This window comes from Manihot esculenta, chromosome 14, assembly GCF_001659605.2.
Source record: "Manihot esculenta cultivar AM560-2 chromosome 14, M.esculenta_v8, whole genome shotgun sequence".
Lineage (NCBI taxonomy): Eukaryota > Viridiplantae > Streptophyta > Magnoliopsida > Malpighiales > Euphorbiaceae > Manihot > Manihot esculenta.
The window spans coordinates 12,440,601-12,464,237 of NC_035174.2; the positions used below are offsets into that span (position 1 = coordinate 12,440,601).

Sequence of the window (23,637 nt, forward strand, 5' to 3'; positions counted from 1 at the left end):
TAATAGCTATTTTATATTTGTATATTCTGTATTCTGTCATTATCATGCTGAACTGTATGTATGGATGTATTGTGTCTTTCTCCACTATCAAACGATCATTTAATATAATTTTTTCTGACGTCATGTGGATACAATTTTGAAAGTGGCATTTAATTTTTTCCAACATCATGCGGATATAATTTCAAAATGTTTAGGAGTTTATTGTCCCGCGAATCAATTAAGTTGATTGGGCTGGACCTCCTTCACTTGACTTAAGTCTTGTTCCGTCCGATTTGTCCAAACGAAATCTGAATTGCATATTGGAGATAGGCCTATATATTAGATTTGTGTATTGAATTTTAATGGAGTTACGATATATATTGAAAATTTTGATGAAGTTACTATATATGTTCTTTCAACGTGGACTCAATTATAATGGTGGACTCAATTATAATGTGGGTATTTAAGACTAAGTGGTCATTAATGTATTTTTTTATTTTTACTTATTTTTCATAAAAAATAAAAATTAATTTAAAAAAAATAAAAATAGAAATAAAAAATTAATTTTCATAAGTAAACATATTGTTATTTTTTATCTGGCACATACAAAATTGAGTGAAAATAATTGTACTTAAATAACTTCCATTGAAAATTTTTATTTGCTCCTTTCTTTTGTTACTAATAACTTAATAAATTGAAAATGTATAACAATATTATTATAAGACTAAAATAACAGACTAGAATAACGGTAAAAAAACTAGAAGCGAATTTTTCTGTTAATGTTACTTAAATTAGATAATGAAACAAAAAATCTACTGCTTTGTAGGAAAACTGCGCTATATATATATAATCACTTGTTAGGAGGTTGAGTCCATTATCTTGTGAAATAAATATAAATTTAATGTAAAGAAAAATTTCAAATACCTTAATCCTAAAGGTATTAATTTATAGAAAATTAGAATTAATGGATGACTAATTAATATTTTTAAAAAATTAAATATATTTTAATATATTTTTTATAATAAAGAATTATTAGTCTCTTCATTTATGAGATTAAATAGTAATTTTTCAAAAAAATCCATGAACTTATGAAATCTAAATGACTCGCGCTGCGGCCCAGCTTCAATTCGTATTCGTACAGTGGCCCATCAAATTTGACCACCTTAGCGATTGCAAACAATTACAATAAACTCAAGTACAGGATCTCAAATATGCAACGCACTGTTATACGGAGGAACCGAACACAGCTTCGCGTAAGAAAGCAGAGGAGAATTTTCAGTTTTAGAGAGAGGAAAATTCAGAGTTAGAGAGAGATATGAAGATCACAGCGCTTTTGGTATTGAAGTGCAATCCCGATGGATCGGATCCTGTAATTTTATCAAACGCTTCCGATGTGACCCATTTCGGGTACTTCCAGAGGCCAAGCGTCAGACAATTCATTGTTTTTGTCGGTCGGACCGTAGCCAAACGCACTCCTCCCGGCCAACGCCAGTCCGTCCAGCATGAAGGTCCTTCTCTCTATCTAACGACTTTTTTTGTACCGGATTTTTTTATGCGTATTATAATGTGATGCTGGATTTGTAATTTGGGTTTGATTCGTGGGATGTGGTTGATTGGAATTTAAAATTAATTGGCATGTATTTTGAAGTTTGTAGGAATGGTTTCTGGGGAATTTTCGTAGCTTGTTTGGTAGATTGGTGTCAGAATTTTAAGGGTCTAGCGTTCTGAGAGAGCTTAACTGTGTATTTAAGAATGGAAAATATTACTAAAATTTATGCCCTTTTTCTCTTGTAGAATACAAGGTACATTCTTACAATAGCAATGGCCTGTGTGCGGTTGGGTTTATGGATGATGCCTATCCTGTCCGAAGTGCTTTTTCTCTTCTGAATCAGGTAATTCCTGTTTTGTGCTATGGATAAAACTGTACAACTTAAGTTGTGTATGCATTTAAATGGCTTTGAGTTCGTTGATTAAATGGTGAATTCTGCATTGGTTGGCTTTCATCAATGGAACAAAAGGAGGCCTGTTGTGGTGCATAATGCACTGTGATTGGGATATCATTTGGTCTTCTTTGTGTTTGTTATTAGGTGCCTCGTATAACTTGGATTCTGTAGCTAATAACGATTTAAAACTTTGCAGTATGTTATCATGTAAATGAATGTAATCCTTAGCAATAAAGCTTCTTGATATGATATAATGCCATGACTCATTTGTTTCATGAGACATGACAACCTAATACTCTGATTTAGAATTTGTTTGGTATTGAGGTTGAAACAAGCTTTTTGAAAAAAAAAAAGAAGAAAACCATTTTAATGAAGCAGTGTGAAGAAGGTATTTATCTATTTTAGATTTTTTATACTAAAAATTCATCAAATTTAATGTAAAAATATTTTTAAATAGCCTCCAACTAATATTTTTAAGGTAATATTTTTCTCAAGAATAGTGAAAACAATAATGTCAAATAAACCCTAATGTGTCCTTTGGGCTTGAAGATTGAAAGCAATGTCAGGGTGCTTGATATTATTTGGACCATGTATTTGTATTATATCTTGATTGTTAAATATCCTTTTCTTTTTTGCCTGGATCAATTATATGTAGTTGCTATCATCTTGATTTCTTGATGAGATGAGAAATTGTAATGTTTGCAGGTGCTAGACGAGTATCAGAAGAATTTTGGTGATTCATGGAGGACTGTACAGGAAGATAATGTACAAGCTTGGTCATATTTGAATGAAGCATTGACCAAGTTCCAAGTAAGTTATCCGGCAGTAATTTTATAACGGTAATTTACAATATAGTTCTTGAGCTTTGTTAAAATCCATGACTTAGACTCTTTTCTTTTTTAAATAAGAAACAATTTATTCCTTGAGGTTTTGTGCTGTTAACAAAATTGTCTTTTTATTAGATTTAATGTTAGACTATAATAATATAGTCCTTTTAATTTCACTTCTTGTAGTAGTTTAGTCCTAGTAATTTTAATATTTGCAATAATTTAGCCCCTGCAATTTAGGTTAATTTTTCAATTTATGATTTATGAACGTGAATTTAATAAAATGACTGTTTTGTTAATGAAATTAAAATGAAAACTTAAGCTCTATTTGTTTTGTGGAAATAATATGCATATGAAAACTATTTTTTATGTGGAAAATATTTTCCATGGAAAATATTATTCAAGAAAGTAACTTATTTTCTCTTGTTTCATTGTAATTTTAAAAATAGAGGATATTAATAAATTTATATACAATAGTGTTAATAGGATGTTAAAGTCTAAAAAATAACTTCCTCTTTAAAAAAAGGTATTTTATAAGAGGAGGTCAAATAACTTAAGTTTTCGTTTTGATTAAAAAAATATTTTCCATTGATCAATTTTCCTCAATGCTCCAAGCAACAGGAAACCAGCAAAATTTTTTCCATATAATAAACGGAGGCTTAGGTACTAAATTTGTTTCCGATTAATAAAGTTTTGCCAGATTTTTTGCTAAATTTTAAGGACTACATTACAAATTAACCTTTTGTAAAATAGTACTTTAATGTTTTTAAGTTATTTTCTTGAAAGTAAAATCTGAAGCTTTTTTCTAGAGAACAAAGTTTTTTTTTTTTTTTTTTTTTACCCTTTTCCTCTTAAATTTTCAGGATCCTGCAGAGGCAGACAAGCTGTTGAAAATTCAAAGGGAGTTGGATGAGACAAAAATAATCCTTGTGAGTTGGTAGCTGCAATAGAATACATCTGACTGGTTGTACAATTTCCTTGCTTTTACTGTATTAATATGTTTGGCCTCCACCATTCTTCTCCTTTCCACTGAGAATCTATGGTTCCCTGTTCCTCCCTTTCTCCCCACCTTAGGGGCTATGGGCTATGGCTGTTTTCTGTGAGGGGGGTACTACTTGGCATAAGTACTTGATTTTGATATATAGCTATCTTGGTTTTAGAAAACCTGATATCAAATTGTGAATGCAATAGCGGTTAAGGTCATAGATGACTGCTTACAATTTTGAGTGATGATACATGCCATATATTCTCTACTTCTCTCAAATTGATGAAATATTATGAGATTCAGCTTTTTCCTAATTATGAGGACACTGACACTATTGGGGAAATTTCCTTATCATATAATTTTTTTTAACAATTGCATCTCCACTTTAATTATGGGATGAAGTACTAGTATATCTATATTTGCTTCTTGGATTTAGGAGTGGCTATTTTGACCTTTGAGATCTATAAGACAAGTAAGAACATCCTTTTGGTTATATAATATAGCTGACTGATACTTGCATATTCTTGTCCCTTTGACATGCAAAACTGGTTGAAGATATTGGGGTAAGTAATTTCTTATCTGTATCTTTTTCATGGGAAAGTCCATTTATGGCGCCTGGAGTATAGAGTTCCCTGCAACCTTATACCTTGTCTTTATTAATTGGCTTAATTAGTTTTTTTTTCCTTTTTTCCATTATAGATTTGAAACAGCATGTAGTAATTAATTAGTAGCACTATCATTGTCTTTCTAAGCATGGTTATTCATTATTGTCATTATTTTTCTCATACTTCATCATTAATAATCTTTTTGGTTCACTTAATTTCTTTTCATGGAACAACTTTGGAACTCTAAATTTTATTTACTAAATTCTATCACTCGTACCATTTGAAACTTCATCTCAAGGATTTAGAGTTCCATGATTTTATCCTCATGAGAAAGGATTAAATCGAAGTTTAAGGTTCTTTCTTTCAAATCTATCTTGAAACTAATCAAAATTAAAATGCTAGCACTAGGTTATCAAAGTCTGTTGCTATTAATTAAAATGAGATAACAAAATAAAAATTAATCATATTCAGAGTTTATTAATTCTTAGGATCACTTGAAATACTTTCATTTAAAATGTGATTGTATCAAATGAGATAAACAGTTAGCAGAATGTATATATATATATATATATATATATATAAAACAACAATAACTAAAGCTTAACCTCAAACTAGTTGGTTTGGCTATATGGATCCTTTTTTGATGTATATACATACAGAAATATAAAAAGAAGATGATTGCAAAATATCATAATTAAGGTAAAAGGATAGTAGATCTACATGTTTGATTGCTGAAAGAGTTTATTAAAATGGAGGTGAAAATATTAAGCTTCTGAAGTCCAATCACTTTTTTAAAATGTTATTAATATAAAATTAGTTTTTTAGTGAACGTATTAGATATTTGATTTGATGTATTTTAATTTCTTGAATTTATCTTAGTTTTCCCTTTCAATGTTTTCCTATATTTGTACTAATAGTTGTTTAGTTACAAGATCTTATGCTGTAAAAAAAAATTAAAAGTTAATATAAATCATGTGGCATGCGAGCATTTCTTTAGTAATTAAATGAAGCAGAAGTTGCAATGATTCTTTCTTATACTTGCATTATTTTCTTACTTCCCCCTTTGTACTAAGAGAATTTGATTGATTAAAATGCTATGCATGTGCTTCAATTGAAGGAGCATGAATGCAAGTTGTACAACTAATAAACAAAAGAAGATGATTAACTTAGTGTCTAGAATTGAAGAACAAAAGTGCCTTTGGTTGTTCCTTTTTTCCATCTTGTATTTTATTCTTATATCGACTGCTGCAACAAAACTCATGGAAAGCATGGAGATAAAATGTTGATGGAATTTGATTTGCATCCTCACTGTTCATATCTAAATATTGCTGCCTTCCCATCACTGTCCTTTAACCTAGTTACTTTTTGCTTCCTTATGTTATCTTTCCCTTGACATAGATATGCTTTTTCTGAAATATATATATATATACATATATATATTGTTTCTACAGCATAAAACTATCGACAGTGTTCTTGCTCGAGGTGAGAAACTGGACAGTCTAGTTGAGAAGAGTTCGGATCTGAGTGCTGCTTCACAGGTTCAGTCACAAGAATTATACACTACCATCATTCTTTTACTAGTACAGTTCTTTACATGCTAGTAAATATGCTCGATTCATGTTATCGTATTTTACACTTCCCTACTTTTGGGCATCTCAAATTTGTTATCTGTCATTTCATTTCACCTTTGCCCAATGTAATTGAGGGCATATAATATTTTGTTTAAAAATTGGCCATGCAACACACAAGGGAACTAAGTAATGATCACAGGAATGCATTGTGGCTGGATCCACAGACCTGTGTTCTTATTGTAAGCATATATTTGTAGAACTGATAGACTTTTCTTGTTACATCTAGGAACATGAGAAACTAGCAATTTCAGCCACAGACCTGTGTTCTTATTGTAAGCATATATTTGTAGAACTGAGACTTTTCTTGTTACATCCAGGAACATGAGAAACTAGCAATTTCAAAAATGTCCCTCATAAGTTGGAAGAGAACCAGCCGCACCATGAATGACCATGGCTGCCACCCCCGCCCCAAAAAAATAATAAATAAATAAAAGATATGCTGTGAACATCTATTTGTACTCTTTTTTTCCCTGGAGACACATCAACATGTTCTAGAGTTGAATAGTAAATGAAGTGACCTAATGGTTTTTCACACTAGAACGTGTCTGAATTACACAGTATTGTTTGAGTGGGATGTGACCGAGTGTCAATTTATGATAATCCAAAAATCTATAAGTCTGATCTGTTGTCTTTTAATAGATGAAAGGTTGTTTATTTTTCTGTTTATATCTTCTCTTCATTCTTGCCTGCAAATGGTGTCAATGTTGCATCTTTTTCTCATAGATGTAGCCTGGTGGTGGGTACACCTCTCAACTTAGGAAAAGATCCAAGTCTGGATTTACTTTCCTCCTGTATAAACCAAATGATAGAAAAAGAAAAAGAAAAAAAAGAAGTAGCTGTATTGATTTTGCCCATAAGAGCTTCAACGGTGCTTTTTTCTCCACTACTTGACCAAAAATGGACCCTTCGTCACTTGTGGGAAACATAAGCCAACTGAATGCAGTTATAGCTAATAGGTACTAAATAAGATACTTGGCTTGAATAGTGGTATTCAGATAGGCTAGTTTATAGTGATATTCAATTGTGTTAAATTTTTAACCTATTTAAATGTTTTGATTATCCCTTTATTTTTTCCATTTGTGAGGCCTTGTCCCAACTCTCACCCGAGTTTTGGTACCATGAAAGGCAACTGAGGCTAGTCCCTAAGCTTTGACCTATGGAAAGAGTTTCTTTGATCAAGTTTATCTACATGTTAATGATAGATTTTTGTGTTTTTATGCATTTTTTTTGAGAGATGGTAATCATTGGAACTTGGGCTAATATTTGATAGAGAGGAATAAAAGATGGAAATAAATGTATCTGGGCAAAAGGGAAATATATATGTGACTCACTACGGTGTCAAATACATTTCCTTTTGTCCTCACCAAAAAAGATGATAATTGTGTTCTTGTTCTCATTTTTTTGTTGTTAGAATTGAGCTATGCTTGTTCCATGCATGATCTAACACAAAATCTATGCATGTTGAAGCAGATGTTCTATAAGCAGGCGAAGAAAACCAATCAATGTTGTACCATACTGTAAGTTGTCAAAGAAAGCAGCATAAGACAATGCTAGTGTTGAAAGGGCAGTGGACAAAGTGAAATGTAATGTGTTGATATCATTTATCAATTGTTTTTGTGTTGGAATGAGGGAATACCCTCTCATGAAATTTTATCTCTTGGATCAAGAAAGAAAGGAAACCTCAACATCAGCAGTAGAGTGTCTTACTATACCATTTACGTCTCTTGAGTAGCTTAACTAGTTCACTTTCTGGATGCTGTATGCCTTCTTTCTGTTTCAGTCTGAAAGTAATATATGTTTGTTCTTTTGAGATATTGAACTTTCTATATGGTTATCAATTCAAAGATTATGAAGAACAATGCTTAACATGTTTCCCCAGGCTTCTCTGAAGATGCAAAGGGTGAATTGCTATAACTATATGGTGAGTATTTTCCAGGATTGTGATGAGGGATTCTTTACCTAACGAACCTAATTATTTTATTGAGCTTTTTATGTTTGTGCAACCAATTGGGTGAAAAAATCAACAGAAAAATAAAAATCTTTTGGGGGTGTTGTCATTTACACAAGTGACTGAATAACAGCTAAATCCTTTTGCTTTGCATTAAATGATATTTTAATTTTAAATTTTTATCATGACTTCACCACTAGTTTTAATTGTATTAAGTGGTTAAAATGGTTGTGTTTAGTGCTTTCTTGGTGGTATTTTGGAGAGACATGAAGGAACGAAAGATTGAAAGAGAGGGATTGGACGGCTTTTAGTGCCCAATTAAATTTAGGAATCATCTAAATCTATTGAACTGGTATTCAATTGAAGTTCTTTTATCATTTTGATTTGACTTATTTCAACTTGATTTTTGTTTTTATTTTTAATTACAAATTTTAATCGAATTATATTGGACCCATGATAAATCAAAGTTTTAAAAATCGTTATAAAAAAATTATTATTTAATAAATAGATTTATTAATTAATTTTTTATTAAAATATTTTTAACGTTTTAAAAATTTTATTAATTAATTTTTTTATTAATTTTAATTATTAAATATTAAAAAATTTAAAATATTTAAAATATAAAAAATTAATTAATTAAATTTTTAAAAACTTTGAGTCATCAATTAATAAATTTTTAAAATAATAAAAATTAAAATAATAAAATATTTAATAATTAAAATTAACGAAAAATTTAATCAGTAAATTTTTTTATATGTCAAATGTTTTGGTATATTTTTTGAAATTAAAAATTAATTAGTGAATTTTTTTATATTATAAAAATTAAATAATAATTTTTTAAAAATAATAATATATTTTATATAACTTTATTATACCTAAAGAATTACTATTTAATTTTTATAATATAAAAAAATTTATTAATTGATACTTTAATTTTAAAAAATATATTAAAATATCTTTTTTATTTTAAAAAATTTATTATTTAATTAATTTTTTAAAAAATTTACTTATTAGGTATTCAGTCAGTTTAATTATTAAATTTTTATTATTTAATTTTTATAATTTTAAAAAATTTATTAATTATTCTACTAATATTTTAAATTTTTATATAATACTTAACGGTTAAAATTAAGAAAATAAATAATTAATAAATTTTTTAAAAATGTTAAAACATTTTAATGTATTTTTTAAAATAAAAAAATCAACAACTAAATTTATACATATTATAAAATTTAAGTAATAATTTATTTATTTTTTATACTTTAATTATAAATATATTAAATTAAAAATTACAAACATATTAAAATATAATATAACATAATCTTTAGTAGTGTCTGCATTTTGGTGAAATAATTATATTATGACTCTATATCAACAATCAATTTTAATTTTTTCAATAATTAGGATTTTCATAACAGTAACTTATAGAAAATTATTTTGAAAAATTAAAACAAAATTAAATCCCATTATATTATAATAAATTGAAATTTTATTTAATTTCAAGGGCTCAAGCAGGTTTCTTTCTAATAATAATTATAATAATAAATAATGTACATTTAAGACTAATTGACTGCAAATTAAAAAGAAAAAAAAAGTCAAAAGAATAAATTAAATTAACATGGGATTCTGGTGAGTGCCATGGAACAATTAGCATGGAAAATGACAGGATAATTTCTATTGGCTTCACATTAATAAACTATTATTTTCTTTAGCACACTGTAATCCTACAAAGCCCAGCAATAATACACAGAATAAGCTAATACACATATAAGATGGAGCCCAATGCTCCTCCTTGGATTCCTATCTAATCAAAAACCTGACAATAACAAGACTACCAAGCACACAGCATGATCAAGATGCGAATTCAATTGGGATTTCTACCATCCCAAAATGGATTTGATCCACCAAATTCCTTTGGTGTCCTTGGGGCCATCTTCCTCTGGTGGTGTTTCTGCCTGTGGTGTCTTGTGAAGCTTGCTCACATCATACCCTTCTTCTTTAGCCCTCTCCACCAGCTGGTTGTAGGTCTTCTCATCAAGATGAGGCCGCCTGCAAAGAATCTGAAATACCCAATTCCTGTTAACACTATCACATAAACAGAGCAACAAAATGACACAAGAAGTTATCACAAGCTTACCCAAAGATATCTCCTGCTGGGTTGCCCAATCAAAGCATAACTATAATCTTCATCCAAAAACAAAATCCAGTAATCCCCAACAACAGGAATGATGGGCAAGAAAGGAGGCACATAAAATTTAACCTTGAGCTTAGCTTCATCACTGTTTGGATCAGCCTTGTAAGCAGTACCCTCTATGTATCCTCTCTTCCCATCACTCCATGTCTCATTCAAGACATGAACAGTGCCATCTTCATTCAAAGTATAGGTTGCTCTTGTGTTTTCTCCATTTTTGGGCTGGAATCTTGATGGGAATGAAGCTATTTCGTACCATCTCCCCATGTATCTCTTTATGTCCACGCCCTTCACCACCTCCATCTTTTTACTGGATGCCATGTCGATTGCTTCTGGTTAAGAGTGAAATGATCCGATTTCTGCTAATGGGTTTGAGTGAGAGATTCTTGGGTGAAGATAATGAGGGTTATATAGAGAGATGGATGAGGTTTTTGGTGCGGTGAGATTTTAGAGAGAGACGTGGAGGGCTGTGAACCGTGTGTGTGATATGAGAGTTTCTAGTGTTTTCTTTGTGATGCTTGGAAGGAAAAGCAATCTTGGTAGCCAAGCAAGGGAAGAAACTTCTTGCTTCCACACTTTATTTATTAATTAATAGCAAAATTTCGAAATTTACTCAGTTAAATTACTTATTTCATCTCATAAAAATACATTTACATTTTTTTTAAAAAAAAATAAATTTATATTATCATTTATTTTTTGTTTACCTTTCTTTTGGATATATCAATTTCATCTATCTCATTTACAATTTTTTTTATCTTTCTGAACGAAGGAATATCTCATTTCATCCGATAATAAATTTACTCTTTTCACTGTTAAATTAGATGTAAGTATTTTTTTTATTTGATATTACAATCGAGTTAATCGTTGAGGATTTGATAGATGGTTTTGATTTGAATGTTGTTTGCTTGTTTTCCTTTGGTAATTTTCTTTATTTTTTGTGGTTTTTCAAGTGGAGGTTTCACGGTTCTTATGCAATATTTAATTTTTAGTCGGATAAAAGGGCAGCTGAACGATGGCTCGCAAACAATCCTAGAAAGGTGAAATAGAAGAACACACTGCAATGGATCAACAGTAACGAACTACTAAGCTCATCTTCCATTAATAAGCTTACCACCAATATTGCTATCTTTTTCTACTTTGTGATTCCTATAATTAAAGAGAGTTATAAAAAAAAATTATAATTTGATATATAAAAAAAAATTATTTTTTAGCCACTAAAATATATATAGAATAATTAATAAATTTATTTATCTTATTTTTAGAATTCAACACTTTTATTTTTAAAGTTTAAATTCAAAATTCTTTCATCAAAAATTTATATTAAATATATGATTTACGCCCGATCAAAAAAGAGAGATTAAATATAATTTAAAAATACGCTTATAAATAATAAAATAAAAAATTTACTATTTAGTCCCTATAATATGAAAAAACTCGCTAGTTAATTTTTCAGTTTTAAAAAATACATTAGAATGTACCTGACATTATTAAAAGTTTACTAAATAGTCCTTTCGTGAATTTTATCGTTAAAAATTTTACTATTTAGTCTATATAGTTTTGAAAAACTTATTAGTTGATCTCTTAAATTATTGAAAAGTTTACTAATTAGTCCCTCTGTATCATGATTATTTTATATTTTTTTTTAAATATTTAATGACTAAAATTAACAGAATAATTAATTATTAGACTTTTTAAGATGTCAGAGACATATTAATGCATTTTTTAAAATCAATGAATCAACTAATGAGTTTTTCCATATCATAAGATCTAAGTAGTAATTTTTTCTAATAAAAATTCCTTCTACCCTTTGAATTCTCATATTTCTTTTATCTACTTTCCACACCCTTTTCATTATTCATATTTAGTCCATACCTAAAACTACAAAATTTATATGTTAAAAACTCATTTTGTAGTAATTGAGAAGAAGATGTAGGATCGACCAATGACACGAGCGACTGACAATGCAAGTAGCAAGTGACGCACTTGGTCGAAGATGCAAGCAGTGAGCAGCAAGCGGATGGAGATGAGAACAGTGAGCAATGTGAGTGGTTGGAGATATAAACAACGAGCGACGTGAGTTGTTGGAGATGCAATCAACAAGCGATATAAGTGTCTGAACATACGAGCAATGAGCGACGCGAGTTATTGAAAATGCGATCAGCGAGTAGCCAAAAATGTAAGAAGTAAGTGACACAAATGGAAGAACAATTAGCAATTCGAGTAGCATGCAACTAGAATAGTAACAATATCACAAAAATAACTTCTATTAAATTTTAATTTTTAATAATTTAAATTTTATATATTTTAATTTTTATTATATTTGTTGAGTTTGAATATTGAATTTATTAAATTTTTTATTTATTTGTGGAGATTGAATTTAAAATTTTTTTCTATGAATTTTAACAAAATTAAATTTAGAAGATTAAAGCGTTGGATTTAAAAAATAAAGAAATAAATATATTAATTATATTATATTTTTGGACCGAAAAAGTGTTTTTTTCTTGATTTTTTTATATTTATTAAGTTTAAATATTAAATTTATTAAAAGTTTTATTTACACTTCGTGTTTGAGCTTTCAGTTTATTACTTTAATTTGTAAATGAAATTTTGTTAATTCAATTTTTTTATAAAAGAAATTTATAAATTTATAAAAATTAAATTTTAAAAACTAAATTGTTAAGTTCTAAAACAAATAGTGAATCATTTTTTATATTATTAATGATATTTTTTATAAAGAAATTTTTAATTTTGATTGAATTAAAATTTAAAAATTGAAGCGTTGATTTTTAAAATAAAAAAAATAATTTTTCCTATAAAAAACAAAGACAGCATGTATATCTATGTCAATGGAGGGAAGTATTTTTTTTAAATTAAAATCATTATTAGCTTTATTTTTTAATTTAAATTAATAAATTTATTAAATGAGTATATAAACACTTCCTATAAGTATATTTTCTATTTTAACAAAAAAGAATATTTTAAGAAACATGAATGGGAAGTGGACACTTTTTGTTTGTAAAAAAAGAAAAAAGAAAAATAATAAAAAATACTTTTATCTTCCTTTTGTTATTCTCTCTTCAAATTAGAGAAAAAGAAAAGAAAAGAAATAAGAAAAATTACTTTTCACGACAAAAATTTACCATTTTTGAAATATTTAGGACAAAATTGTAAATATATTATTATTTTCTTTCCTTTTTAAATAAGAAAAAAATAACTTTATTTTTATTCTAAATTCTAATCCTATTTATTTTCCTTCTATTTAAACAAGAATGAGAGAGAATAATAAAAAGAAAATGTTGGCTATTTTCCACTTTTAATTTTCTTTTCCCTCTAAAAAAATTTTCCAAGCAGGATTTGAATGGTTTTCAAATCTCTCAAAGGAAAATGAGAAGGAAAAAGATTATAATGAGAATGAGAAAGAAAACCCTAACCCTAAGTGCTAATTGCATCCAAATTAGTAATTTTCCCAACATAATATCTTTTCAGAATTGTCTGTTCAGTACTTTGCCTGAGTTGAACTTATCGATTATTGGATTTTCATCTGTAGACGGTAGATTTTTAAACCATCTGCAATTATTTTTGAGTTGTAATTTTCTCAAGATTTTTAATATAAATGATATTGTATGATAAAACAATAATTAAATAATGGGGTGTGAAAATAAAAAATAATTAGCCAAAAAAAAAAAATGAAAAGGCCGACAGCTCCATTCTCGGTGAGGATGAGACCAATTTCCATGTCCCATCACTTGCTGTTTTTATCCTCATCTGGCACCACCGTCATGGCAGCTGGCTTACAAGTACTATGCACATCATCTGTGCTTGTCTATGATGAAAAGATAAACTTTATATTCACGAAAAAAGAATTAGAAATTAAATTTAAATTTAAAATAGTTAATTTTTTTTCTTTTCAAATTATTCTTTATCAATGTTTGAGGCGGAAGGGAAGATGGAAGGCTCCAGCAATGAGGCTGCTTTACCTTTACGCTCCCTTCAGTTGTGATTTTTTATTGTATAGTTTTGTTTTTAGATCTTACATCGTTTGAATTTTTGATGTTGAGGTTTGTATATTTGGGATCCATTTAGTTTGTATGTTTTTTGGTTTTGATTTGCATGGAATGAAATTTTATTTCTTTTATAGTGATGACTTCTTATATTTGAATTTTATTTTTATTTTATACTTTAATTTTTTATTGGAAATTAAATAAATAGTATATAAATTTATTTATTATCAATTGCGTCTTTTAAAAAAAAAATCTCAAGCACTTCTAAATCCAATAAACTTGATTATTGAGTTTATTTTTCACAAATAGGATTTTCAATATGTTATATTTTATATTTTTAATAAATAGTATTTTAATAATTTATTAGTTTACCATATACGACTAATATATTATATAATTTATTTTTATTTATGTAAAATAAAAAATTAATATTATTTTTAAATAAAGAATAAAATTTAGTTGATTCAATTAAAATACAATTATAGCTTAACTGCATTTGATTACGGATTTTCAATATGTTGTTTTATATTCTCATAATTAATATTTGAATGATTACTCTATTCCGAATTATAAATACTTAAAAACGGATAATATTTTATTTATTGTGTATTGAATCCTCTAACAACATTCGCTTATTACTCATATAGAATAAGACACATATCTGTAAAATGATCGGCTTGTTGTCATAAATTCATATATTATTTTCTATGGTAAATTTATGAAATTTTTGAAATACATTAGTAGCTATATTATTAACTATAAAAATTAATTTCACATAAAAAAATTAGTACACGACTAATATACGTAACAGTTTTTAAAAAAATATAAAATTTCATTTATTTTAATTATTTTATAATAAAATTAGTTTACTATTATTTAAAAAACAGTAGTTTATTATTTAAAAAAATATTATGAGAAGTATTTCATCTAAATAAATATATAGTTTAATTGTTAAACACTGTTGGTATTTAAATAAATAATTAAATTAAAGTATTTAGTAAATTTTTAGAAAATTAAATGATAGGTGATAAACAATATATTAATTGTATTTTTGATAAATTTCATCATGAGAGTTGTTTTTTATCTGCTGATTTAATTTAATTTTTTATTTATAATTAATTATAATTTTTTAAATTAAAATTTTACATTAATAAATTATAAGAGAATATAGATAAATTAAAATATTAAAAATAATATTTTAATAGGAATTATAGTACATTAGTTTTCGCTTGATGGCATTTTACGCTCCGTTTTGGAGTATTTTTTATAGTACGATAAACTAATAGAGTAAAATACTTGTTTAGATTCCATCAGCTATGAACCAAGTCAATTATAAAATAAAATTTATATATTTATATTTTGAATTTGACTAAATTCATAATAGACTAAATCTGTTTAAAAATTTCTCTATTTCTAAAGATGTGGATTAACATATGAGGATTACAAAATAATTTATTATTTTATTTCGAAGAAATTATATTTTAATTTTTAAATTTAATATAATTAATAAATTGATTTTTTTTATTTTTAAAATTAAATATTTAAATTTTCAAATTAGAGATTTTTATCATTTAAAATATAAAAATATTTTTATTATTTTTTTAAATAAATAAATTATACTTAAATTTTTTTTTAAAAAAATTACACTTAAATTATTGAATTAATTATACTTAAATTTTTTTTTAAAAAAAATTACACTTAAATTATTGAATTTTAGTATAATTAATAGATCGATTTCTCTATTTTTAAAATTATATATATAAATTCTATAATCCATCCATTCTCGTCTATTATAATTTAAAAATTTTTATATTATATTTTTTATTTAAAAAAACACTTAAATTTCTATTAACGTTTAATTATAATATCTCATTTAACTAATTTTTAATATTTTTTATTTTTTAATTTTTATTCATAAAAATACTTTAACCTTCATCATTTCAAATTTTTTATAAAATATTTATAATTTCAGCTATTTTTAAGTGATAATAACTACTCTTATAAAATTTTTTAAAAAAATATTTTAAAAAAATTATATTTTTAAAAGAAGATTGATACTTTACTAATTTTAAACTCATATTTGTAATGAGTAAAAAAATTATAATTTTAGACGGATTAAATATATAAAAATTTAAATATTTAATTTTAAAAATATAAAAAATTATTAATTAATTATGTTAAAATTTAAAAATTAAAATGTAGTTTATGTAATATAAAATTTTAAAAAAATAAAGTGCGGACGAGTCTATAAAAATTTAAGTGTTTAATTTTAAAAATATAAAAATTAATTTATTAATTATTTAAAAATTTAGGGATTGAAATGTAATTTAGCTTTTATCTTTTATCTGTTTCAGCTTAACTCCAAACAAAAGTCATTTTACATGTGAAGATAATGCAGACATAATAATCACTAGCTTCAGGCGTTCAGCCAAGAACTAGCCGTCTCTTCTGTCTCTACACAAACACACACACAGAGAAAGAGAAGGAGAGAGAGAGAGATCGGAGAGAGATGGCTTCTTGTACATCCCTTCTGCTACTGTTCTTTGCGTTCCTTGTAACGATGCCAACTTCAAAAACAATGGCGGCTTTTTTCCCCGGAGCAAGCTACTATCAATCTTTAACCACCACACAATCAAAGGCGAAAAATCCAGAGATCCCTTACAAGGCCCACTACTTCCCTCAGGTTCTAGACCATTTCACTTTCCAACCTATAAGCTCTAAAATTTTCTACCAGAAGTACCTCATTAATAGCCAATACTGGCACAGAGGAGCTCCTATCTTTGTTTACACTGGAAATGAAGGTGACATTGACTGGTTTGCTGCCAACACTGGCTTCTTGCTCGATATTGCTCCTAAGTTCCAAGCTCTCCTGGTTTTCATCGAAGTACTGTCCTGTTTAAGTTTAAAAGATCATACTCAATAGAGCTAGAGAATGCAATTAAAACTTAAAAGCAGTGCCTGGGTTTGCTCAGAGCTCATGGGAAAACATTTTTCTCGGTGTTTCTCCCAAGGCAAAACACCAAAAATTCCTTTTTCTCGTCCCTAAACTATCGACATATAGGTTCCTGGCATGCTGAAAGCAATTTCTGGGTTTTATAAAATGATGGAAACTCGAGTTAATGATTGGTTCAGCTAAATCACAAAGCTTGTTTTCTAGTTAATTTCGTTAATATTTTTTTCCCAGAGAAGAAAACATGATCATTGATGGGTTTGTTTCTGTGTGGTTTCAGCATAGATTTTATGGGGAGTCATTGCCATTTGGGGAGAACTCGTACGATTCAGCAGAGACATTAGGGTACTTGAATTCACAACAAGCATTGGCTGATTTTGCTGTTCTGATAAGGAGCTTGAAGCATAATCTTTCCTCCGACGCATCACCAGTGGTGGTGTTTGGTGGCTCTTATGGAGGCAGTAAGCTCCAAACTCTTCTCACTCTTATTGCACTTTAAAGGTTTGTCTTTGAAATACTCTTGGATGGGATAGCTTTCTGGGTCAATTCATATGATATTAAAGTAGATATCTTGGCCTATGAATAAATTCTTCTCAATACAGTAGCAGTTGATTTAAGTAGGTGTTGTAATTGAAGGGGGAAGGGCAATTAATGCAGCAGCTGTAATGTTCTTTGCATGTTATGCTGCTGGATGTTGGTAGTGTTACTTTAATTTCATGCCACTTGTTTGAAACAAACCCACAAAACTAGGAATACAATCACAATCGCAATATTAGAGAAATAAAAAAAGAAAATAAAAACAAAAAATTTATTGTGATTCGATCATAAAGTCTAAATTTATGGGAAAACAATGATCATCCCCCACCCTCTCTCTCTCTCTCTCTCTCTCTCTCTTTCAGTGCTGGCTGCCTGGTTCAGACTGAAGTACCCACACATAGCCATTGGTGCATTGGCATCTTCAGCTCCCATTTTGCAATTTGATGACATTACTCCATGGTCAAGTTTCTATGATGCTGTATCCCAGGATTACAAGGTCTCTTATTCTCTCTCCCTCTTTATACTTGCAAGGTTGATTTAACAATTTATTGTATTCTCATGTAACTTGTAAAATAAATATGGGAAGGAGGCAAGCTTAAATTGCTATGAAGTGATTAAGAATAGCTGGGCAGAGCTGGAGGCATTGTCAGCTCAGAAAGAAGGTTTGATTGAACTAAGCAGAACCTTTAGAACTTGCAAGTAAGTTCTAACCTTGCACTCTGAATTTATTGAAAACTGGAATTGGTTTCTTAGTTGAGAGTCAACAGTCGAACATTTTTATCTAGAAGGGAAAAGTGTTCTACTTGCTCCCATTTCAATCTAATTTATCAATAGGGATGAGAGAAACAAATGGTACTTGGATAAAAGATGGTGAATAATGCTCTGAGAGAGCATATGGTTGATTTTAACAAAGAGGAATGTCCCCTACATAGACTGAACAAAAATTCTTTTTTTGATTTATTTCATCTATTCCATGATCGGAACGGGGATACACCTTACCCCAAGAAATGAGTTATTCACTCTATCAATAACTGAGCCAAGATTTGGTGTATTATAAGAGATTTACCTTTTTTATTGTTTTCTACGGATTATATCAAAAACAATTCTCGAATAGTTGTGAAGTTAACTTGTCTAGTCATTTTTGGGTTGCTGAGACAATTCTATGACATTTGGACTAGGATTTAGAGAATCTGCTCAATCTTTTGCATCATGCTATGGTTGGTCTTGTTCTGATATTAATTTATTTCATTCCCATGTACAGAAATCTTCATTCATTAGATTCTGTCTGGGACTGGCTATGGTCTGCATTCGTTTACACAGCCATGGTGAACTATCCAACTGAAGCAAATTTTATGAAGCCACTACCTGCCTACCCTGTGAAGGAGGTAAGACTTGCAGTTGCAGTGATATGGTCAGACATGCATAAGATAAGATGCATATAATTTTTAAGACAAAATCCAGTTCTCAGAGATCTGTGGTATTTACTGTTTTTAATGAAGATGTGCAAGATCATTGATGGATTTCCACCAGGGGCTTCCAAGATTAGCAGGGTTTTTGCAGCTGCCAGCTTATATTACAACTATTCTCAGGGAGAAAAATGCTTTCAGTTGGAAAATGCACCTGATGCTCATGGCCTTCATGGTTGGAACTGGCAGGTGCAATTTAGTTTGCTCATTATTCCTCCAAATTTCTGGTTCACATGATGATTATTTGAGGTAAAATTAAAAACAATAACATGGAAGAAAGCTCAAGTGAATTTTGCAAGGCCTTGGCTAATACAATTGCTAGTTATCACAACACATTTGATACTAAAATGAAACTTTTTCTCTCTCTGACTTGCATCATTACAAGAAAACATGGTGTTTGATAACATCATTGAGCACTTAACCTTACAATTTTCAGAAAAAGCTATGCATTCGTAACTTATTACTTTTACCCTTGTTTGGATAGGTGAAAAATACAAGGGTGGAAAATAAATAGAGGAAAATAAGGAGAGATTCTTACTTTTCTTTGTTTGGGAAAGTGAGGAAAATAAAGGAAGGAAAAAAAATGTTATTTTCCTCTTGTTATTTTCTCTCCAATTTTTCTTCCAATTTGGGGAGAAAATAAAACAAATTTATTTTTCCCTCTTTCCAAACAAAAGAGAGGAAAATAAAAGGGAGAAAGTAAAAGTACTTTCCTTCATTTATTTTTCTTTCCCAAACATAGTGTTCGTGTGTTGTCCCACAGCTTTTTGAATCCATTCAATTTGAATTTTTTTTCCATCATGATTATTGTGAATCTTTTTTCACAATGATTAGTGTGGGACAATTTACTTATGAAAATTATGTAAGGTAAAAAAAATATCACATCTAAAATCATATCAAGTTATAATTGTTCACATTAACTTTGTAGTAATAAGTTTTCGGTAAACATTCATGGGTGTGTTGTTCTACATGTTAGGAGAGCAGTATATGAAGAAGGAAAATATAATATGTTGTGTGTTGTACCGTCCTTAACATGGTTTTAAATTGCGAACAGGCCTGTAATGATTGTAATGTAATGGTAACGACGTGATACTATGCAAATTTTTTAAATCAATTTGTAAAGTTTAAAAATGAAATAATGTTGATTAGATTTAAATTTATAATAAACATAAATACATCAAATATAAACTATTTAACTTAAATTAAGCATCATATAAATGCATCAAATATAAACTATTTAACTTAAATTAAACATCATATAAATGCATCAAATATAGACTATTTAACTTAATTTAAGCATCGTATAGTCTAAAATAAGAAAAACCAATACAATCTTTATAAATTAATTTTAACTCAAAACTAACACTTTAATTCACAAAAAAATTAAAAAAAAAAAGGAAAAAACAACAACTAAAAACTAAAATATTGAAAATTTAACTAATTTTTTAGAAGAAATAAGCTTTAAAATGTAGTGATTTATGATTGATCTAAGCTTGTATGAGAAATATGATGGAAATATTGAAATTTTAAAGAGAAAACAAGAGAAAATTTGAAAAATATTGTTTTTGAAAGTGCTGGAAAGTATAAAAACTGATAAAAATGAGAATAGGGGCAAAAGAGCAAGGATATAAAAGAATTTCAAGTTACTTCGCGGTCGGCTTGTGTAAGAGGTAACAGGTAACGCCCCCAGAACCCATTAAGATAAACAAGGCAACCCAGCAGAGCAGAGAAGAGGCACAGAAGGCAGATATCTCTTATATGTGAAAAATGAAGTCTATTTATAAACTAAAGAAAAAGCTTATTTCTTTACTAGGTGGAACAAAAAACTTTTGAGATATATTAACTTTTACAATACCTACATTGGGTTTAGGACATGAATTTAATACCAAGTATAATGATTTGGACGATTCTCTCTACTTTGTGATACCTTTTGGGGTCAGTTAAACCCATCGTATTTTTCTTAAGAGCTTAATATTTCTAAATCACTTAAAAATCTACCAGAGAATTGTTACTGATCTTTTTCTAAACAATGATGCAGGCATGTACAGAGATGGTCATGCCAATGACTTGCTCAAAGGAGAGCATGTTTCCTCCATCTGAATTTGATTACAAAGAGTTTGCAGACAGATGCATGAAAAGATATGGCGTCATGCCTCGACCACATTGGATCACTACTGAATTTGGTGGCAAAGTGAGAGTTGCTTCACTTGCTTATTACCAGATCTCCTTCTTGAGTTATATACTATTTTGTTAATGTGTTTCTCCTGTGTAGAGAATTGATCAAGTGTTGAAGAGATCTGGTGGCAACATCATATTCTCTAATGGAATGCAAGACCCCTGGAGCAGAGGAAGGTCAGAAGTTCTCTGCCTTTCTTTAGTTGATTTTTGTCCTTTTACTGCAACTGTACATCCGGTTTCAGTAGTTGAAGTCCATATACATTGCTATATACAATGGTGCTTGAGAGAAACTACTGTTAAATTTTGAATAGACTTAACTCACCTTCTTTTAGAGGAGGGAGAGGAGTGTCTCAGGAAGGCATATTACCTTTATTCCAATCGACGTGGAATTCAATACACTCCTCACCCAGAACTATGGTGAAGCGTGAAATATTTTTACTATTTTGGGATTCAACAACTACTACTTATACCTAGAGTTAACCTCTGGGCACCTGGGCTGCTTAGTATGATGCCAAAAACATGGTATATTGATCCCAGAACTCTGAAGTTATGCCCTTCATAAGATTTTAAAATGCTATGTGCATGGTAAAAAAAAAAAGAATATAGGATTTTGTTCCCTTCTTTATCAGATAAATATTCAACATTTCTTGCATCTTTGGTTATTGGTGATGCCATAATATCTAACTGAACTTTTTTTTTTTCCGAAAAAATCTATTCAGTGTCTTGAAAACTATATCTTCCAGCATCATTGCTCTTGTCACCAAGAAGGGTATGTGAATCTTAATTTCTCCTTCATTATTTAGCATATTATTACTATGAAGGCTATCTTACAGAGGGCCTAGTTTTGCTATAAACACTGAAGAAATTTTTCATTGTTTTTTCAGGAGCTCATCATGTTGATTTTAGATCTGCAACAAAAGATGATCCTGACTGGCTTAAGGAGCAGAGGAGGCAGGAAGTTGACATCATTAAGAGATGGATACATGATTACTATGCTGATTTAAAGCAAATCATAGATAATGCATGAAGTTTATATCACAAAGAGGATCTTGTGCAAAATTTGATGATTCTTGCTGCAAGTTTGTCTTCATTCTTTGTGTGCACTAGCTAGTCAATGTAAATTTACCTAAGTGTTTGGTAGTAAGATATGCCAACTTTAATTTGTAACATAAATTTTTTTTTTTAAATTTAATTAACATAAATTTCTTTGTGCTTTTTTTATAGTAAGTTTTTATTTTATGTGACTTTTATTATATATATAAATCTCTGATGCATAATAAAAGAAATCCTTATTAAAAGAAAAAAAAATCAATTCTTTTTGTTTATTTGCATTTTAATCTAAATATTTAGATTTTATCAAAATTTGAATCCTTTTCGTATAAGGTTATTATTTGTGAAGTTTTCTGTTAAATTCAAAACTTAAATTAAATTGATATATTTTAGTTTATCGATTGAAAATTTATTTTTATTTGTTTAGTTATTAATATTTGAGAAAAAACAACTTTAGATTTATATATATAAATATAAAAAAGGAAAAGTATTGTTTTTTTAAATGAATTATATTTCTTTAATTATGATATAATACTAAAAAATCTTTTTCTTTAGAGATACTTAAATTTCATTAAAAAAATATTGAGTACAATTACAATAAAAATTCGTAAAAATTATCAAAGGAGGTAGAAAAAATAAAACTCAAGCCGCCAAAGCTCAATACATGTTGTTTGTGCTTTGAAAAGGAGAACCAAATAACGGTTATGAACATAGACTTATGGATATTCAAGTCTGTTTATACTATAAATTCATTAAAAAACCTTAGAGATGTTAAAATTTTAAAAAAATTAAAAATCTTTTCAAAAGTAACACTTAAACAATGCATGAAATTCTAAAAGATGGTAGATAATAAAAGTAAAAAGCAAACATGTCTTCTAATGAATTCTCTCCATGCGAGTCAAACCTGTCAAAACAAAATAAAAATCATGAAAACATGACCTTCCATTGCCTACATCAAAAATAGCAAATGAGATCTCGCCTTTTAATAAAAAAACATAAAAAAACTTTCGTTCTAGAAAACAAAGGGTAATTAGAATTCATTCAAATTGTCACGTCAACTTTGTTCAAATTCAATCTAAAAATTAAATAAAATTTTCAAAAAATTGCCCACATTGTCAAAATTTAAAAAATAGCTTAAAACATTTGTAGAGATTTATTTTTTTAAGCCATTTAAAATAATTAGTGGCATTTGAGAGTATGAAAAGAAATGAAAACTTCTTTTTGAGAAAGAAATAAAGCCTATTTCTTTCATTAATTTTGTGCCTTTGAATAATTAATTAATTTTTGTTCTTTTAATGTCAATAATTTATTTTATTAGTGTGTTGACTTAAATTAATGAATCATTT

The 23,637-nt window shown here is 28.4% G+C and overlaps 3 protein-coding genes across 4 annotated transcripts; 2 read left to right on the plus strand and 1 right to left on the minus strand.

Moving 5' to 3' along the window:
- The first annotated feature begins 1,184 nt into the window (after positions 1–1,184).
- Positions 1,185–7,784, plus strand: LOC110600182 (VAMP-like protein YKT61). The gene is made up of 6 exons (XM_021736969.2): positions 1,185–1,487; positions 1,774–1,871; positions 2,628–2,732; positions 3,613–3,678; positions 5,791–5,877; positions 7,441–7,784. Exons 1-6 carry the CDS (start codon positions 1,295–1,297, stop codon positions 7,489–7,491), a joined length of 600 nt encoding a protein of 199 aa, XP_021592661.1. The 5' UTR covers positions 1,185–1,294; the 3' UTR covers positions 7,492–7,784.
- Positions 7,785–9,507: 1,723 nt separating this feature from the next.
- Positions 9,508–10,641, minus strand: LOC110630801 (temperature-induced lipocalin-1). Its single transcript, XM_021778386.2, has 2 exons — positions 10,056–10,641; positions 9,508–9,978 (listed from the first exon to the last, which is right to left on the minus strand). The coding sequence occupies exons 1-2, from the start codon at positions 10,428–10,430 to the stop codon at positions 9,796–9,798; spliced, it is 558 nt and encodes a 185-aa protein (XP_021634078.1). The 5' UTR covers positions 10,431–10,641; the 3' UTR covers positions 9,508–9,795.
- Positions 10,642–16,501: 5,860 nt separating this feature from the next.
- On the plus strand, positions 16,502–22,422 carry LOC110630999 (lysosomal Pro-X carboxypeptidase). 2 transcript variants are annotated; one of them, XM_021778682.2, is made up of 10 exons: positions 16,502–16,994; positions 17,341–17,521; positions 17,960–18,093; positions 18,184–18,296; positions 18,859–18,982; positions 19,097–19,252; positions 21,102–21,254; positions 21,336–21,415; positions 21,961–22,010; positions 22,126–22,422. In XM_021778682.2, the coding sequence occupies exons 1-10, from the start codon at positions 16,620–16,622 to the stop codon at positions 22,266–22,268; spliced, it is 1,509 nt and encodes a 502-aa protein (XP_021634374.1). In that variant the 5' UTR covers positions 16,502–16,619; the 3' UTR covers positions 22,269–22,422. The 2 variants fall into 2 exon arrangements, with proteins under 2 accessions (XP_021634374.1, XP_021634375.1); XM_021778683.2 differs by having other exon boundaries at positions 16,502–16,793.
- Positions 22,423–23,637: the final 1,215 nt, after the last annotated feature.

Bases quoted from the DNA above. Each gene is read 5' to 3' on its own strand.
- LOC110600182 (XM_021736969.2), top strand. From the start codon at position 1,295: ATGAAGATCACAGCGCTTTTGGTATTGAAGTGCAATCCCGATGGATCG. The intron at 1,872-2,627 runs GTAATTCCTGTT...TAATGTTTGCAG, and splicing joins CTTTTTCTCTTCTGAATCAG to GTGCTAGACGAGTATCAGAA. The intron at 2,733-3,612 runs GTAAGTTATCCG...TTAAATTTTCAG, and splicing joins AAGCATTGACCAAGTTCCAA to GATCCTGCAGAGGCAGACAA.
- LOC110630801 (XM_021778386.2), bottom strand. From the start codon at position 10,430: ATGGCATCCAGTAAAAAGATGGAGGTGGTGAAGGGCGTGGACATAAAG. The intron at 9,979-10,055 runs GTAAGCTTGTGA...TGGGTATTTCAG, and splicing joins CCAGCAGGAGATATCTTTGG to ATTCTTTGCAGGCGGCCTCA.
- LOC110630999 (XM_021778682.2), top strand. From the start codon at position 16,620: ATGGCTTCTTGTACATCCCTTCTGCTACTGTTCTTTGCGTTCCTTGTA. The intron at 21,416-21,960 runs GTCAGAAGTTCT...AAATCTATTCAG, and splicing joins GACCCCTGGAGCAGAGGAAG to TGTCTTGAAAACTATATCTT. The intron at 22,011-22,125 runs GTATGTGAATCT...TTGTTTTTTCAG, and splicing joins TGCTCTTGTCACCAAGAAGG to GAGCTCATCATGTTGATTTT.